Source organism: Ascaphus truei, chromosome 5, assembly GCF_040206685.1.
Source record: "Ascaphus truei isolate aAscTru1 chromosome 5, aAscTru1.hap1, whole genome shotgun sequence".
Lineage (NCBI taxonomy): Eukaryota > Metazoa > Chordata > Amphibia > Anura > Ascaphidae > Ascaphus > Ascaphus truei.
The window spans coordinates 214704540-214724856 of record NC_134487.1 but is presented as its reverse complement, the minus strand read 5'-3'; the positions used below and the strand labels follow the sequence as shown (position 1 = coordinate 214724856).

Here is a 20317-nt window from a genome sequence, read left to right as displayed (position 1 = left end):
CTGGAACAGCATTCTTTGGACAGATGAAACTAAGATCAACCTGTACCAGAATAATGGGAAGAAAAAAGTATGGAGTAGGCTTGGAACGGCTCATGATTCGAAGCATACCACATCATCTGTAAAACATGGTGGAGGCAGTGTGATGGCATGGGCATGCATGGCTTACAATGGCACTGGGTCACTAGTTTTTATTGATGATGTGACAGAAGACAGAAGCAGCCGGATGAATTCTGAAGTGTATAGGGATATTGTCTGCTCAGATTCAGCCAAATTCAGCAAAGTTGATTGGACGGCGCTTCACTACAGGTGGACAATGACCCAAAACATACTGCGAAAGCAACCCAGGAGTTTTTTTAAGGAAAAGAAGTGGAATATTCTGCAATGTCCGAGTCAATCACCTGATCTCAACCCGATCGAGCATGCATTTCACTTGCTGAAGACAAAACTTAAGGTAGAAGACCCACGAACAAACAACAACTGAATACAGCTGCAGTAAAGGCCTGGCAAAGCATCACAAAGGAGAAAACGCAGCGTTTGGTGATGTCCATGCGTTCCAGACTTCGAGCAGTCATTACCTGCAAAGGATTCTTGACAAAGTATTAAAAATGAACATTTTATTTATGATTGTGTTAATTTGTTCCAATTACATTTGAGCCCCTGAAATAAGGGGACTGTGTATGAAAATGGTTACAATTCCTAAACGTTTCATATGATATTTTTGTTCAACTCCTTGAGTTAAAGCTGAAAGCCTGCACTTCTATTGCATCTTGGTTGTTTCATTTCAAATCCATTGTGGTGGCGTACAGATCCAAAATGATGAAAATTGTGTCAGTGTCCAATTATTTCTGGACCTAACTGTATATACACACACACACACACACACACATATATATATATATATATATATATATATATATATATATATATATATATACACAGGTAAACCATGTTATAACGCGATTCGGTTATAACGCGGTTTTCCCGTGGCTCCTGTTTAAAAAAAAAAAAAAAATTTTACTGCACACACTCTCACTGCTCACACTGCTCACACTGCACACAGCACACACTCTCACTGCTCACACTGCACACTGCACACACTCTCACTGCACACTGCTCACACTGCACACACTGCTCACTGCTCACATTGCACACACTGCACACATTGCACACACTGCACACTGCACACACTGCACACACTCTCACTACACACAGCTCACAGCACACAGCTCTCAGATGTCAGCAACCCACCCCCCCCTCACATGTCAGCAGAACATGTCAGCAGCCCACCCCCCCTCACATGTCAGCAGCCCACCCCCCCTCACATGTCAGCAGCCCACCCCCCCTCGCCATGGGAAGGCAGCATGAATATAATAGGATTATCTCACTTGTCATGTACAGCCCTGCCTGAGGCATCCCTTTAAACCCTTCTCCTGCCCAAGGGTACCTGCAGCTTAGTGCCTGGCCTATTGCTGGTTAACCCTTTCGTTGCTGGATTTAACATCTTTTGTCCTTAAGCCGCCATTTTAACAACACACACACACACACACCACCTTTTAGATCAGCTCAGCACATCCTCTCTCCCCGGTACTAAGCCCCGCCCCCTGCATGCTCTGACCTCTCCGGCAGCTTGCTACCGCGCACCGCAAAACCTGGGGGCTGGGAGGGAGAGGGAGGGAGGAGAGATGAATCGCCGCCATTTTTTAAAACTTTTTTTAAATTTATTTAATTAACTGGCGCCAGGCCAGAGTCATCGCGGGCCGCACAGAGAGGCCAGACCGGCCGCATGCGGCCCGCATGTTGTGCAGACCTCTTCCTTCCCTCCTCACTCCCTCCCTCCCAATCAGGTGTGCGGCGGCCATTTTTTAAAAAATTAGCGCGACCCCGTTACTAACGCGGTGCTCGGGGTGGACCCCGAGGACCGCGCTATAACGGGGTTTACCTGTGTGTATATATATATATATATACATACACACACATACACACACATACACACACATACACACATATACACACACACCAATAACAAAAATGTTCAGGGCACTCAAAAAGGAAAATAAAAGGAAATAAACTTGTCTGATCTGTCGTGGTGCTCGCTGTGCGGCCAGGATCACCATCCAGCAACAAAAATAGACAAATACACAGTACCAAAAAGTCTGCAGCACTCACAAATTCAAAAAATACAATTTAATGAAGTAACACAAGCATCAGGGGGGATGCTGGTGGAGCTTGAGAAAGGACTGTAAGGTCCGAAACGTCACTTCTTTTTTCTGTGATTACCCCCTGAATGCTTGTGTTACTTCATTAAATTGTATTTTTTGAATGTGTGAGTGCTGCAGACTTTTTGGTACTGCATGTATATATGTATATATATATGTGTGTGTGTGTGTGTGTGTGTGTGTGTGTGTGTGTGTGTGTGTGTGTATATATATATATATATATATATATATATATATATATATATATATATATATATATTAACAACACAAAAATGATAGTGCAATCAAATCAACTCCCAAACAGTAGTAATAATTCACTAAACCAGAGATACGGGTTAAAATTACCCTCTGGCGGTGCTAAAGACCCAAACAACAATAAGAACACAAAAAGAGAAAAGGGGGTCTTAATGAAAGCACTCAAAATTAACGTGAGAATAAGAAAATGGATTTTAATTGCAACCCATAACAATAAAACATTAAAACATACCAAACCACATACCAAAAAAGAGGAGACTGCTGATAAGAAAGAACGAAGTTGCATCAACATATAAGTTAACCCAAAATATAAAGCATACAAAATCAGAGAACGTAATAGTGCACCTCCAGGGGAAAGAAATTTCCCCTAGTGATGCAATGAAGATCGGCCGATCATCAATGAAATTAAACTCAAGCATGCAAAATATAACCGAGATCAACACATAACCCAGAAATCAGCAGTAGATTAAACAGAATTAAATAAAACTGTAAACCAACTACCTAAGTACTATACTACTGAATGGAGATAGCTACTACCTAGCAGAAAAGATAAGCAAGGTAAACACACACTGTTCGTTTTGGATTATTAAGATCAGCTAACACGGTACACACGCGCATATATATATATATATATATATATATATATATATATATATTATATATATATATATGTGCACACACACACACACACTCACTCTGTATATGTATGGATAGATAGATAAGACCCTTTTCAATATGCTGTGAAGTTGCTTCTCCATTACCTTGTAGCCTGTTAGCTTCATTCACTTAAATGGAGTTCAGAGGCTTTATCAGCTTGAAGAAGTAGCTTCACACCATATTGAGTGGGGGCTTGAGGCCATTATTTATTGACCCCTATTTAATATGCTGTGTTCAATGTCGCTTCCCGATATTGGAAAGATTTTAGTCCCATTGAATTTAAGTTGCTTTTTAGTTGGCTGTTCAATGTCATGCAATATGCAAAATGTTTGCGCAGATTTAATCTTGCCAAATTAAGTATTCACGTGCTGCTTAATAAAGTGCGAGAGAAGAACTGACTGGAAATCTTACAAATCTCTTTCACCTACCCCAGGTTGGCGAGATTGAAAAATTTAGCTTGATAAAAATGCCTCCTCTCCTTATATACCACTAACACTAGTTTACCTATTCAACTCGTGATGAAACATATTCAAAGAAAAATTATATATGCAAAGAAAAAATTGCATGGAGTTTGTGACAACAGCAGTGTGTTTGTGAGATGTAATAGCCCATATAATTCAATAATCTACTGTACATGTTTGAATTGAACTCAGAGGTTCATGTTTTTATTTGTATTACTTTAAAAATTTTGAAGACATTACCTGTAGCAGCTAACATTTAATTCTACAGTAGTCCACTATTCATACGTGGACTGTTTGTGAGAAAGTGTGACATGAGATATGACACCACTTCGTTAGCAACCCAATGTGAGTAGGTTAATGATTGTCGGTGTTCTATAAGGACAGAGAGAGATTAATACAATGCAGAGTTGGAATCTCAGTCTCTTTTTCTCTGTATTTGCCAAACCGAACAAATTAGATATTTTGTAGATCTTTTTTTTACACATATCATTTCTATTGAATAAGGGAAGAACTTATAGTATTTATCATTACAAATGTTCTTCTGTTTTTGGGCGATTTTGCACTGGTAATCTTGCATTTCAATGAATTGATCACTAGGAGTGAGATTGGTTCTGATGATATGCCCTTTTTGTTTTTTATCTATATTTTTATTGATTTTTACAAATTATAATTAGGATGGGGTGTGGAATACAAAAATAAAAAGGGGGGGGTTACATTTCCATACTTATTTTTCTGCAAGATACAAGTTGCAAACAGCGAAACTTTGTTATAAATAAATACATTAACATCTTAGTTCTATACAGTGTATTTGCTACATGCAAACTATAGTATACCCTTTTTTGAATGATATTAACCGAACAGCAATCAGACGATATATCATAAGATTATTGCATGATCTTTGTTAACTAATTGTGATAACTTCTAGAGGACCTTTGGAAAAACGGACTTTTATCCACTTTGACATCACTATAATGATTTATTGTATTAAACGAAGGCCCCTTGCAGCAGACAAAAAAATTATAATAGTAGAAAGCTTATATATGTAATCGGCTTTGTTAGATAAGTTACTTATTTGATTTCTGTGAAAAATTATATCTTTTTATTTGTACCTCTGTATTTGCATCCTCATCTTGAATTGAATAGAAATGGCTTTGTTGCGATAGTGCAGTATAAATGAGTACTTCAGTGTTAGAGGATACCTTTTTTATTTGGACTAACAATTGATGTTTTAGGACAAGCTTTCGAGAGTTCTCTCTTCCTCAGGTCTGCAATCCTGATTTACAGAAGATTCCCTAATTTCAGTAGTAGCTGGAAAGAAAGAAGTTTACAGACACACACACACACACTATGTGTCTGTGTGTATCTGTCTCTCAGTTTGCGTTTCAGGCCACAAGCAACATGTCTGCTTCAGGCCCCCAAGGTGGCGCTTCCTCCGTTTTACCCTCATACATCCGACTGCCGATTGGCTCGCAAAGTGGGCGGGACGACTATAAGACGAGTTTCAACGTAACTTTTATTGAAAAAAAACACTGCCTTTATAACCAGGCAAAACCGGTACTTTACAATCAAAAAAGAGATCATTTACCTGTAGGTTATGAGGCCGGTTTCAATATTCTCCGAAGCGTCTTCTCTAGTACTATTACTGTTGACTCCATTCGCTTCAATGGAGTTCGGAAACTTCACTAGCATGAAGATGCAGCTTCACACAATGTGTGGAGGCTTGAGGCCATTATTTATTGATCCCTATTTAATATCCTGTGAATGTAATGAACTTATGCTACTGCACCCGTATAGCTTAACAGCCTATTGAATTAGGTTCAATGTCGTTTCCCCATGCTGGAAAGATGGGGAACACCATTCCAATATATTGACCATTATTTACATAGGAAAGACAGGGCTAAAACCAGCCTTGACTAGGTCATACATGTGTGTGTGTGTGTGTGTGTGTGTGTGTGTGTGTGTGTGTGTGTGTGTGTGTGTGTGTGTGTACATACATGCACACATACACAGACACACACATATACTCTTACTTACATCACTAACATTCAGGGACCATTAAACACCTTAAGTCATAAATCACATACTGCACGGGGGGGGGGAGGGAAAGGCTTCAGTCACAGATACATTCCAAGATGCACCTCTCTTGCTTTATCCATTTATCCATTGCAACACCTCCGGAAGAAGAGAACAGTGTATCTCGAAAGCTTGCACAAATAAAAACATTTCATTAGCCACAGAGCGGTATTGTCTATTAATTTTTTATTATTAAGCTCTGCTAGCACAGTACAGATACCTCTACATCAGGCCTGCACAACTTGTAAAGTGAGAAGGGCTGAACTGCTCCAAGGAAAAAAGATTTGGGCTGCACGGGTAAAATCATCATCATCATATCTCCTCCAGCACCTCTCATCATCATCATCATCATCATCATATATCTCTCCCAGCACCCCACATCATATATCTCCCCCAGCACCCCTCATAATCATCATCCTCATATATCTCCCCCAGAACCCCTCATTACCAACCTTTGCGAGACTCACCATCTATCTCTCATACCCTCATCTCTCCCCCTCACACACATACAAAATACTCCCCCTCCACATTAAACACACAATACCCCCCTGCACACCACACACATCCCACCCACCCTGCACCTCACTTCTCTCTCCTCCCCTGTACCTCACATCACTCTTCCCCTGCATCTCACATCACTCTCCCCCCTTGCACCTCACATCTCTCTCCGCTGCACCTCACATCGCTCCCCCCTGCACCTCAAATCGCTCTCCACTGCACCTCAAATCACCCCCCCTGCACCTCAAATCACTCTCCCCCCTGCATCTCACATCACTCTTCCCCCCTGCACCTCACATCACTTCCCCCCTGCACCTCACATCACTCTCCCCCACCTGCACCTCACATCACTCTCCCATCATTCCCCATTTTCCCCAGCGTCCCCCATGTTGAGAATGAGATACTCTGTAGCAGTCAGCACAACCACAAACAAGGACAATCACCAACAGCAGGACTGCACTGGTAACATCTCGGACTACACACCAAATCAAGCAGAGTCCTCGGTATTATCAAAGGGTCTCACATTCTGCCCTACCAAACCCATGGACAAGATTGAGCTGTGAAGTGGCCTGGAAGAGTTCTTCAGAAGACTGTGTCTTAAGGAGTTCTTGCCAAGATACACAACCAAAATTGTGCCAACACTGCAGAAGGGGGGCCGCTGCACATGAGCAGGAAGAAGCAAAAATGCAAATGGATCCCACAAACTGGGTGCACCCCCAAACTGGACCGGTACATCGAAAGTTTTAGACACAAAGCCAAATCCACCATCCTGGACAAAGTAAGGAAACAAACGTGTAATCTGACACTGATCGAGAGGAGAGCCATAAAATCACTAAAGGCCAACCACAACATAACAATCAACCCTGCAGACAAGGGAGGAGCTGTGGTCATAATGGACACCACACACTACCTGCACGAAGTGCACAGACAACTCTCTGATGCAAAAGTATTACGCCGAACTGCAGGAGGATCCAAAAAAAAATACATGAGAACTCAACAGGATCATTAAAACACTCCCGATCCACATAATAGAACAAATTCTGGACCTGATACCAGCTAACCCAAAACCTGGCACATTCTACATGCTGTGAGAAACCCTCTAACAGCGCTCTAAGGAGGTATTCAAGTGATAAGTATATGGTGACTTAAACAGTGAAAACAATATTGTGCAAATAAATAGCCAAATAGTGCAATATGTGAAAATAAAAATAAATGCTGCTCAGACCCTTATAAGGATGGTCCACAGGAATCCCTCTTGCTAGAACTTGTGGAAAGGAAAGGGGAGCGCAACTTATTCAGTGGTAGATATGTGGAATGAAAAAAATGATACAATAGTGCAACATAGTCTCTGTAGGAAATACTTCAAACTCAGTTGATCTCTATAAATTCAGAACTCACATTCTTTCATAAGTAAACGAGCATGTAACCCAAACTGATATGGGTAGTGTGGAAATTCGTGCAGGTTCTCTTTCTCTCTGTCTCTTAGGGTTCTTGGGGATACTTTGATTCTCTCAAGTTGCCAAGGTATCAGCCATATATATGGGAGAATGGAAAGCCAGACATAGTGTGTACCGTACAAAAATGAACACTTTAATTGCTAAAAACCCATATAGGTGTATAATTACATCAATAAAACTTATACCAGACACATAGGAAAAGCGAACTCTGTGTCCCAATCCTCACCCCCTCTGCCAGACTTTCCCGTCACGTCCGGTTCACCGGCGTCTCACTTCCGGTATCGCGGCACGGCTGGAATTCACCAAATTAAGGGGACTCTGAAGTGCAGATCGAGTGCAGGTGAGTTGCGACAGCAGGGCACTTCCGACTACGCGTTTCGCTTTCGTCGCTTCGTCATGAGGATATATAACACATATAACCCACACCTAGAAACCCTACGCAAGGTCGTCAGGGAACTACAACCCATTCTCCAGGAGGATACGAGACTGCAACAGGTCTTCCCTGAAACAGCTATTTAACATAACTTGTGGTAAACCGCTCACCAAGTCTGAAGTCAACTTCCCTGAAACACCCTTGTTATCATACAGACAACCTCATAATCTCAAGAAAATGATAGCGAGGAGAAAAGTATTCAACAGTACAACTGAATGTGGGACAAGACCATGCCAGGACACAAGATGCAAATCCTGTGCAATACTTCACACAGCGGGCACAATACAAAAACTACACTGGAATCTGGAGTACAAAATCAGAGGAAGGTTCATCTGTTCCTCCAGCAATGTCGTGTACCTCATCATGTGCATGAAATGCCCAGGGTGCTGCTACTACATAGGCGAGACGGGACAGGGGCTAAACAAGAGAATGAATCTGCATCGCCACAGCATTACACGCGGAACAAGAGACAGAGACAGTTCTGTTGTCCGCAGTTTCATGAATCACTACCCTGACACAAGAGAACGCTCTTCCCATGAGTGCTAAAGGCCATGTCTATACATACTGCGCTATATGAATGCACACACAGCTGTCTCTTACACATACAAATGTACAATGTAATTCTATCCCTATAAACCAATAGGGACCACATAGTATCTACACACACTAATAGTAATGCAATACCCTCTTACATTTCTACACCTACCCACACCACTGGTATACACTCCAACTCTACACTCACCTTTTGTAAAGCGCTGTATACACTGTGGGTGCTTTATACATTTATATTGACACACATACACACACATACTCTTACATCATTAACATTCAGGGACCATTTAACACCTTAAGTCATAAATTGCATACTGCACAGGCGGGAGGGACAGGCTTCAGTCACAGATACATTCCAAGATGCACTGTTTTTAAGTAAAAACCTCTCTTGCTTTATCCATTGTAACACCACCGGAAGAAGAGATCAGTCTCGAAAGCTCGCACAAATAAAAGCATTTTGTTAGCCATAGAATGGCATCGTCTATTCGTTTCTGATTATTAAGCTCGGCTAACATGGTACAGATATATATATGTATGTATGTGTGTGTGTGCGCGCACATAAAAATAGCAGCGCTTGCCGTTGCTAGGGATGTCTGAATAATAGGAACGGGAAATAATAATAATAAATAAGGTGACTGTATTGGAGATGTGTAAAAAATTATATATCACTGTAATGCATCAATATAACCACAACAATACAGAATATACATTTGAAAAGAATCTTCAAACCAGTCCCACAATGAAGATGAACATAGGAAGTCCAATTTTCAGAAAAGTCCGTTATGGAGGAGGCAGCATCTTCTGGGTGATCTTTGCTGGATCATGAAAATACCTAAATGAAAAAATAGAAAAAGCGAAGCGCCAGCTCCATAGCATAAAACCGTAAATGTTTCACAATTGAAAGAGTAGAATCTGCAAGACTTGCACTCACATAGGGATTAAAAACACATTCAGTTGAGAGAAATGTAGATAAGCGTCACCAGGGGGGAACAGGTCCAGTATCAGGAGTGCTGGTAGTAGGTTATGTCTCCGCTGTGTTGAACCTATAGATCACACAGTCTGTGGGGCTTTTGTAACAGCCGCAGGGTAGAACCGTATAACCGGTACCTCAAATGGGGGCAGCAGGCTTCCTGGCTCTTAGTAGACATGCAATAGCCCGCAGTATATGGGGAATCCGTCAGAGACTCCACACTGGAACTCTGTTCCTCTGTTCCTCCTGGCGCAGCGCCAATTACGTGACGTCACGTCGTCCCGATGCGTTTTGTCACCTGGTGACTTCTTCAGGGGTAGTCACCACGTAACGAAACGCGTTCTCAGCTGCGGGTTATTACGTGTCGTCTAAGAGCCGGAAAGTCTGCTGCCCCCATATGAGGTACCGGTCATACAGTTTTTCCCTGCGGCTGTTACAAAGGCCCCACAGACTGTAGACTCAACACAGCGGAGACATAACCTACTACCAGCACAGCTGATACTGGACCCGTTCCGTGCCAGTTTAAATGTCCCGGTCACAGCTTCCTATTACCCCACGTGACTGGGACATTTAAACTGTAGAAAGATACCGACAACCCCTCTCGGGAAGCAGGCGTCACACCCGGAGCTGAAATGAATGGGGTTCCACTCAGGAGGCCCCTTTGCTTGAAACCTAATTTTTTTTTTTTTACTTTTTAAGGAAAAAAGCAGAATTTTGGAATCGGTCCAGATTATTAACATCGGATTTTTTAATGCCAAATTTGTGGGCGGTTTTTGGTGGTTGGGACGGATTTGCTTTAAGGTATTGGGGAAATTCCCAGGAACAGATATGGACTTTTCCGCCCAAGATATTTTTTCCTACTTGCTAAGCGCTTTGTTAATCAGGAAGCTTTATTCCACCTAGATTCCATATAACTACACACTGGGCAAAGCGGTGGCATTCATACCTTCGTACACAGATGCTGAGAAATGGCAGACACAAGCTTAATACATAGCTTCCTTTGCTTAGGTTTAGATTTAGATTTGCTAGAGCAGCCATCCATTTTCTGACATTGTTGCGTTGCAGGGCGATTAAATGTAATGAATTCCTTTTAGCTACTATGACAAAGGCAGTGAACAGTATGAAAAATGTGACAAAAATCAGCATGTTAAAAAATGCTCCAAGGTAAACAAGAAATATATGAAGCCGTCACCTTTGTTGTTTAGTTGGAGGACTGAAAGAACGTAAGCATTAATGCTTCCTCTATTCAGCAAAGCTTTTATATTAGTTAAGTTTAAAATTGTGTTCCTGGGCAAACCTTGAAAGATTTCAAAAGTATTAGACACCCACTTTTGTGCTGGAATTTAATATGCAACTTTTTATTGGAAAATAATCGTCCTTGTCTGGCAAAATCCACCGTGCAATATTTCTGTTAGTAGGTATAATGCAATAAAGGCAGGGAGGGCTATTTATCACTACAAATTTTGAGGATTTCAGGATTCTTTTTATTATTTTAATATATTTCCTTGGTATTAAATCAGAAAAAATGATAAATTACACCTGTCTGAACTGCTTTCCCCTTTTTGCTGAAAAATGATGCACAACCCAATTTTGGTGGTCATTGTGGCTTTTTCAGATATGTATTTTTCTATTAAAAACTCTCCCAATCGCCTTTCTTTTTTTTTTTAACCTTCAAATAACGTAGAAGTACTTTTGTTTCCTAAAATATGAAGTGGTTTGTAAGTGCTTCCTACCCTTAAAGTGTGGCCTTTTCACAATACATTAGTTAAATAAAAAAATAAAAAATAAATTCAACATTCTGAGCTTACAGTGTGTTCCTTGAGCTGTAGCATTTGAATTTCTACAGAATACATCCTACATTCTTGTAGCACACACTATGGTGTGTGCTAGAATAAAAACCCTTAGGATGTATTATGTAGAAATTCAAGGTAAGTATATATACTTACCTTGATTATATTGAATGAAACCCCCTCACTTTCTCACTGTTTCAATTGCTAAAATGTCGTTTGTTGATGTAAAACTATTTATATTTCCTACAGGGATGTAAAGTCTAAAAGTGCTGGTACAAAATGTGTTTATGAGAAGAAAAAAAAAAAGTGATCAGGATATGAAAAACATGTCGTGTTTTTCTTCTTCTTCTTTTTTTTTTTTTTAAATTCGACCCAGCAATTATGTCACCTAATAGTGAAAAAAGATGACATATTTTTAACAATAAAAGGCAACATATAATTTATATAGCCGCACTGTTCTAAATTATTTTTACAATTATTCCAGGTTTGCATATTTAGAAATATATTAGCTCGATTTGATTTTAATGCTCAGTTATTTGAATTATAAATCATTATGTCCCTTCTAGCTGATCAGTCACGAAATATCTTTGAATTCATTTGCATAATGGAATATGCCTTTTATGTTCAAGCAGTCTGTGTTCCCGCATATTTGTGTAGTAGCTTCGTAGAATTATCCTTCTCTTGGATTTTGCATATATAAAACAATAATAATGATAATCTGGATACTTTCATTGTAATATCAAAAGAAGCCTGGTCCAAGGTTATAAAATAACAAGATGATGTTATCAGGGACTTATTTCATGAAGCTTAAAGGAGAAATCCAAGTGGGTTATTTTCTTTTTGCGCATTTTGGTTCGCTTTAATATAGTATTGAAGCATCGGGTCTCCTGAGCTTAACCACACTAATTTCAGCTCTGCGGACCCCCTGCTTCTAGAGATACTTACCTCGGATGGGGAGACCGTTATTTCCAACAAGCTTAACGCTTCAGTGCGTCATGTGGGCCAATAGAGAGTTGCACCGGATGACGTTACGGCTTCCTATTGGACCGCAGGGCGTGGAAGCTTTGAAAAGCGGCCATTATGTGCTTCCAGCTAGCCGAGCGGAGCGGCTACCGCTATCTCCGGAAGCAGGGATTCCCCGGAGCTAAAATTAATGAGTTTCAGCTCAGGAGACTACATGCTTCAATCCTATGTTGAGAAAAAATCGCCCGCTTGCATTGCTGCTTTAAAGCAGCAGTCCAAGCTGCCGTTTTTTTTAATTTACTGTGTTTTCCTTTAATATGTGCATCAATACAATCCACACGATTGTAAGTAAGCTAAATTGCCAATTGATCGGCGAAGTTTCGGCTCGGGGGTTGGCTCGGGGGTTCACTAAATGACTGCAGAGGAGTATTAACTCAGTATCTGTGACTTTGTAAATGGTTGCTATAGAAACAAAAAAGTTGCATTATAATGCATAAAAAAATCTCATTCGGAGTTGTTTTAAAAAAAAAATGCAAGTAGGATATTGCTTTGTCTGCAGCTTTAAAGGGGCAATCCCTACTAGGACCAAAGTGCACTAATAGTAGTAACATGTTTTTTATGCAAATCGTACAACCAGAAGTATTATAATGTTTTAAAGTTATGTAAATATGGTGAATATATATGTTAGAATGGTTTTAATCAATAATCCAAACAAAATAATGAGGTAGTTGAAGGTTTAGAGAGAGAGACTCTACATTAAATGTCTACTTCTCTCTCTATATAACGCAGACAATGTTTATCCTGCTCAGCTTGTGGTCAGAACCAAATGGTGTCATATCTCACAAGAAATCCATGCGGCTTATTCAATAATGGGTGACCGCCCCCATTCAGGTCTATCACCCGGAAAATCCCATTGACTTGGAACGGGTATTCTGTACAGATCGCAGTTATTGAATAAAACCCCATGTCTGCATAGAAATCCTCATGGGGACTAATGTAGCAGTAAAGGTTACTGTAGGTGTTAATGGTAATTCCTCCATTAATGGTAAATAAATACAAACAACGTGAGTCACTGCACTCCATTCCAACGCGTATATTGTGATCTCATAACATACAAATACAACAGATGGAAAGACAAAGGACCCATTGTATGCCCCGGCCATCATTTGTCCCTAAAACTGCATGCATTTTTGTTTTGCATATAAAATGAAATATCATTCACTAGGACTTGAGTAGGTAAACTAGTGTCGCTGGGATAGAAAGATTCTTTTTTTCGCATGGTTTGGACATAGAATAATGATAATTAATACGGATAAAGCACTGCATACACTGTTGATGTTATAGAATTAAAATTATACATATAATATGGGTTTTCCAAGCATTTTTTTGTCCGTTCTTGCTCAGAAACTGTATTCTCACACCTTAGTGAATAGGCCCCAAGGTACCTGGGCAACCGTTTTCTCAGCTGTCACAATTTCCTGCAGTGTTTTTATTGGTCAATATGTTGTATGGTATGTAAATGGACAATTATGCACAAAATTCCATATTTACTGGCATTTACTAAGCAGATTCTCTCCTTTTAAATGAACGCAATTATAATTTTCAGTTGGCTTTAATAACACTTTTTTTTGTAAATGGTCAAATGTGACAAATTTACAGGCATACCCCGGTTTAAGGACACTCACTTTAAGTACACTCGCGAGTAAGTACATATCTCTCAATAGGCAAACGGCAGCTCACGCATGCGCCTGTCAGCACGTCCTGAACAGCAATACCGGCTCCCTACCTGTACCAAAGCTGTGCGCAAGCGGGGAGACTATAGAGCCTGTTACACATGCGTTATTTACATCAGTTATGCACGTATAGGACGATTGCAGTACAGTACATGCATCGATAAGTGGGAAAAAGGTAGTGCTTCACTTTAAGTACATTTTCACTTTACATACGTGCTCCGGTCCCATTGTTAATGTATAATACTATATTTGTTGATTTTTTAATTTTTTTTTATCTTACTATATTTACAATTCCTTTGACAAAAAATGAAACTGCTACAAAAGCGTTTCAGGAAGACAGAAGGATTTCTTAAGTGCACTATTAGTCAATTTTACTTCCATAAAATTTGTGCATGAAGATTTAGTAGCAGAAAATAGTAATATATCGATTTACAATTCATTTTGAAACTGTACGCACATGACAAGCCAACTAATGTTGCCATTTGTATAGTTGCTGTACAATATATGCACAATTATATGCCAGTATTCAGTAAATATTGTCATTATGTTGGTATTAAATGGGCAAACGTACTGTAGTGCTACCAGTACCCGCTTCACAGTGCAGGATTAGAAGCCAGTTAAAGCAGCAATATGGATTTCACTTTTCTTTTATTATTACAGGATTGGAGCAGGGAGTCTTTGGAGCTGAACTGTGTTAATTTCAGCTCCGGGTGGTTTCATACACAGTGGTGCCGGCATCTCTGCAGTCAGAGAAACTGTGGGCCTAACATAATGGTGACGTTTACATTTCCCACTGGCCAGCAGGAAGCTGTGATGTCATCTGGTGCGGCAGGGACATTTTAACTGAAAAGAGATGTCGGCACCCCCTACGTCGTAAGTATCTTGGAAGCATGGGGTCCCCGGAGCTGAAATGAACACAGTTCTCACTTTCTTCACTTTCTCTAGGTTGGCTAGTCTTATCTTGCCTATGTAAATAGTCACCATTATATACATGGGCAGTTTATCTCCAGCCTTGGGTAGGTGATAAAAATTGGCGGATATTTTTTGGTGGTAACCTGATATCAGTAGGTATCCAAGTTTTAGTGAAGAGAATGTGAATAAGTAATTTGGCATTAATTATTCTTTTGTATGTTCATTTGCATGTGCCATGTAAAAAATCACTGATGTATTGCTGCGATAAAAGGTCCTTTATCACTGCTTTACCGCCGGTGATATGACTTTGATGAATAGGTCGATAAATAAAATTGGTGTTCAAAACTGACAATGTCAATTTAGTTAATTTCACAACCTGCAGTGAATCCAGTTTAGATTTCCCATCAAAATTGCGTAATGGATTAATATACCATAGCTTAAAGCAGCAATCATTTTACATTTGTTATTACAGGATTGAAGCAGGGGGTCTCTGGATCTGAACTTTGTTAATTTCAGCTCTGGGGACCCCTGCTTCCGGAGATAGCTCCGTAGGAGCTGCCGGGATCTCTTTTCAGCTTAAATGTCCGATCATGTGGGTCAATAAGAAGCCGCACTGGGTGACGTCACAGCTTCCTATTGGTCCACTTGACCCGGGACTTTTAAAATCCGTTATTATGTTAGGCCCACAGTATCTCTGACTGCAGAGATACTGGCACCCCATACAAAGGTATTTCTGAAAGCAGGGGGTTCCCAGAGCTGAAATTAGCACAGTCCAGCTCCCTGCTTCAATCTTGTAATCATTTTTTTTTAAGCTGCTTTAACTCTTACATTCAAAATTAGGTCAAGATATGTATGCTTCGTCCTTATTTTTTTGGTCTTTGAAGGAATTTCCTGGAGTTAATATTTGAAAATAGGAAAATTCTTTATTTGGTGAATTTTAATTATAAAAAGATCACAACAAAGTTTGAAGGTGCATAAACATTTTTTTTTTTTAAATGCAACTGAGAAATGTTGATTCTGGCATCTTTTTTTTATTTGACCTTTTTGTTTAAAGGCAGTTTTTATGAGTATCATCCTGAAAAAATCATTTTCTCCCAGTCGACCTTACAGTTAATATTGATGTTTCTGATACAAAACTGTAATGAAATAGGAGCAACAGTGAGCAGTATATGAAATAGCTTCAAATTATATAAGGTAAAAATCCACTTTAGTTTACAACGAGCTATACTTTACAAGTTATCTTAAGATGCTTGCATAATGAGTACAGTTTACAGTGTGGTATTAAACAAGTAAATATCCATCCTCAGAATTTTTGCCTTACTGTAGTTTGGACAGAATTTTTGGTGCGACTGTGGCTTTCATTGTGACTGGGATAAAATGAACAAATCTGAAGCCCACCCTAAAATGTATTGTTTATTAGCCCTTTAATGTGTATGGGGTCTGCAACACATTCTTTCAAAATGTATTCCACTCCTGTAACATTAAAGCAGCAATCCGACCTATCGATTTAAAAAAGACAAAAAAAAAACCATAGGATTGAAGCAGAGGTCTCTGGAGCTGAACCCCTTTAATTTCAGCTCATATTTATGTCAGGAATAACTGATGTATTTTTAAATACTTTTAACCATGTGAGTGTAGTTATTTTGTAGTGCTATGTGCCCATGATCTGTGACACCTTTTTTTCAGAAATCCCTTAAATGGCAGAAATTAATGTTTACATTATTACAATCAAATCATGAAAACTGGGTGATTCTTAACATGTGTTACCTATATCCTTTTAAAAAAGCTGGTGAAAATTGATGCTGTGAAGTTTATGCTTCAGAATCACACGGTAAGTTTACACATGTACGTCCGCATTGTTCAAGCTCAAATTATTTGTAAAGCATTCTAATGTACTGTCTAACTATGTTATTTTCATTTTCTCGTCAGAGTGAACATTTTCCATTCCTGGGTGTTAATGAAAATTTCACTCTCACAGACCTACGGTGTCGGACAATATTCTACACTGCTCTTACACGCCTCCTAATGGTAGATCTTGGTAAGGAAATCCAATTTTGTGACATTACCGGTTAAATAATGTTTTCCTGGTGCCGTACTACATTTAGTGAAAGACAAATATGAAGGTTACTGTGTTTTTTCAATCCAATCCTATTGTATTATTTTCTTCAGCTATTATATTACAGTTGCCACCTAGCCCTAGATGTTTTTCTTTGGGATTAATCACTTCAATTATTATTATTTTTTTTACATTAAAATGAGATTCAAAAATATATCAGCAACCGTCCTCTTGTCCAGATTATACATGATGGTTTTAGCAGAGCCAGTTTGCTGAGAGCCAGGGCTCTACCACTCTATTTAAATTGATTAGTTATGACTCTTACCATTATAACAGCTACTTAGATTTAGAAGCACAAATAATTACCAATTTTTCAATATAAAAAGAGTGTATTTGTCTGCTCTGAATCTAGAAATGTATAATATTGAAGTCCATTTATATAAATGCGGAACAGAATTAAGATCTAGGAAGATGGGATGATACCAGTTTGACATCCTGGTTTCACTCACCTTGTTCCTGACCAGTTTTCCTGGCTATTGACCATGTTTAGTTCATCACTTGGCGAGTTTAACCCACGGTATAACCGACCTAATGCCTTAACAGCTTATACCTGTCACCGAAGAGGAGATGAAAAAGGATGTTTGCGAATATTGAAGCTGCTGCTCTTTTAATTCTGCTAAAGTAGTTATTAACTATATAATGCACAACATGTAGGCACAACTGACCAGGCTTCCAACTGTGGCTAAACTCGGCACACAGCACCACCTACAGCATCATGCTTCAGTTCACCTCCTTCTACTGCTCCCTCTAAACCGAAGATACTATTGCCAGACAAGTTTAATGGGAAGGGAGAAAATTTCAGGTGCTTCCAATCCAATACTGACTGCTTTTTCATTGCAGCCCAGATTGTATAGTTCAACAAAAGTGGGTCTTGTTATTAGTCTCTTATGAGGGAATGCTCTTGCTTGGGCCATGCCTTTGATAAAACAGAACAATACACTACTTAAAGGAGTGGTCCCACCTTGGCTCCCCTCCCCCTCCTTTTTATATTGGTGGGAAGCAGGAGACTCTGGGGACCCCCTTCTTCTCGAGATACCAGAGAAGGTGCTACCTGTATTTCATGGAGGTTTAAAAACCCTGTGACACTCGAGCCAATATAGAGCGGGACAGATGACGATGCTGCTTGCTATTGGCCCATGTGATGCAAGAGATTTAAAGCTCCATTTTATTTTCCCCAGGACTAGAGGGTCCCCAGAGCTGAAATTTATGGAGTTCAGTTTCGGATATCTCCTGTTGTGTATGTACATGTATGTATGTGTAGAACACAAAAATTATAGATAGACAGCGCCTATGGGGTGCAGCACTTGACTAAAACACAATATACGTGAAATATAAGGTGGTGGAAAAAATGATAATATACAGATGCCTATTACTATAGCTGTAAATGAATGGTGATGCAATAATGACAATACATAAAAGTGATTAATAAACCATGACTAAAGTTGTGTATTTATATATGTAAAATATTGATAAAAAAACAATGACCAATATATAATTACAAACTTAAAACAACGTGAGATATAAATATAAAAATAAAAAAAATGAATAAAAAGTCCCAAGTTCATGGAATAGATCGCAGTATGTACCGTGATCTAAATTGTGGATTAAACCTTTGTCTGTCTAGCGCCTCTAGTGTGCACCTCAGCTCTACTGGTGCATGGTCTGACCACGAGATACCATGAATCTCTGTATGGCCGACCACAGTGACCACTCTATTTGATACTAGGAGGTAATCTATCCTGCTGTATCGGTTGTGGGGGTGGCAAAAGAAGGTATATTCGCGTGAGCCTGGGTGTTGTTCCCGCCAGATATTTATCAGCTGACAGTCTTACAGGCCCTTATGTATTGTTAGTATGTCCTGTTTGTGGGAAGGGTTAAGTCCCGTACATCTGTCCAAGTTGGGGTCTAACGCGCGGTTGAGGTCACCTGCCAGGAAAATATTTCCTTTCGCTACCCCGTGTAGTTTGTTGAAGAAATGATTAAAGAATGCTGAGCTTTGTTCGCATGGGGCGTATATCGATGCTAGTGTTAGGGATTGGCCCTGGATTGTACCTATCAGTATAAGAAATCTACCCTCTTTATCTGTATGATGTTTGTCTATGGTTAACGCTAACCTGTTGTGTACCATGATAGCTACTCCTCTTTTTTTAACGTTAGCCGAGGCCAAATAGAAAGATCTATAATTTTTATCAAGATATTTTGGGTGATTGGTGTTTGAAAAGTGGGTTTCCTGCAGGAAGATGATGTCTGCCTTCATACGACTATATTCCCTGAATGCTATTCTGCGCTTGATAGGACTGTTAAAACCTTTAACATTGTGTGAAACCATGATTAGATCTCTACTCATCTTGGCTGCTAATGGTGACTGCTCCGGTATCAGGTATGTACTCTTGCTGTGTGCCGGTCGCCGCTGTGACCGCTCCTTCTTCTGTTAGTATTCTGCGGTTCCTCCATCTCCGGTAGATGTGGGTGCTAGAACAGGGGTAGGAGGAAACAAAGGGGGGGAGGGGGAAGGAAACATCTAGACAGACACAAACCATACACATAAACTGTGGTCTCAGAACCCTGGTACGGTTACCCTGGCTCTGAGACCAACGCCCCTGGGTGACCAGTGGAGGAGGCCAGACGCTCCCTCCTCCCGCGCCCTGCTTCCCCCTTCACTGTTATCCCCTCCCAGGGGACTTCGCCGGTGACCTGGGTCGAAATCGTATCTTGTCCCGGCGGTTGGCCCACGCGGATTCTGGGGCAGGCTCAAACCCCTGCAGTCCGGCCCCGCTCCTTTTCTTGCTATGAACAAAAACGACAAACTCTCCTATGCTCCGTTCCCCTTGCCCTGCGTGCTCTCTTGCTCACTAACGGCGTTCTTCCCCCCTCTCTGTGGTGAGGTACAGCTCCCGGTGTACTTCAGTGTGTGGAACCTGTTACCTCTAGGTGGTGTGGGGCTAATTGTCCTACCTGGTTCTATTGTAGACTTGTCTATCCTGTTCTGCGTTACGGCGTCTATATAGATCTTGCTTCTGGATCCCTTGCTACTCCTGGGTAATACCTGATCTGCGTACCCGTGCCCTCTTTGCTCCTCTCCTGACCCTGCTCTGTCTCGACCAGTGTCTTCGGACGGTATTTCCAACTTCAACTTGCTCTTTCTCCTCTTTCTGCTTCCATTCCCCTCTTGCTCCCTAATCTCTCCACCACGTGTGTTATCCCCTCCCCTTTACTAACTTACACTTACCC

General features: G+C 40.3%; 1 protein-coding gene across 1 annotated transcript in view; it reads left to right on the top strand.

Moving 5' to 3' along the window:
* RANBP17 (RAN binding protein 17) overlaps window positions 1–20317 on the top strand; it is a 646782-nt gene that overhangs the window by 392157 nt on the left and 234308 nt on the right. The window contains exons 17-18 of the mRNA XM_075601659.1: window positions 16738–16801; window positions 16900–17008. Coding sequence (XP_075457774.1) covers window positions 16738–16801; window positions 16900–17008 — 173 coding nt within the window. The remainder of the gene's footprint in view (window positions 1–16737; window positions 16802–16899; window positions 17009–20317) is intronic.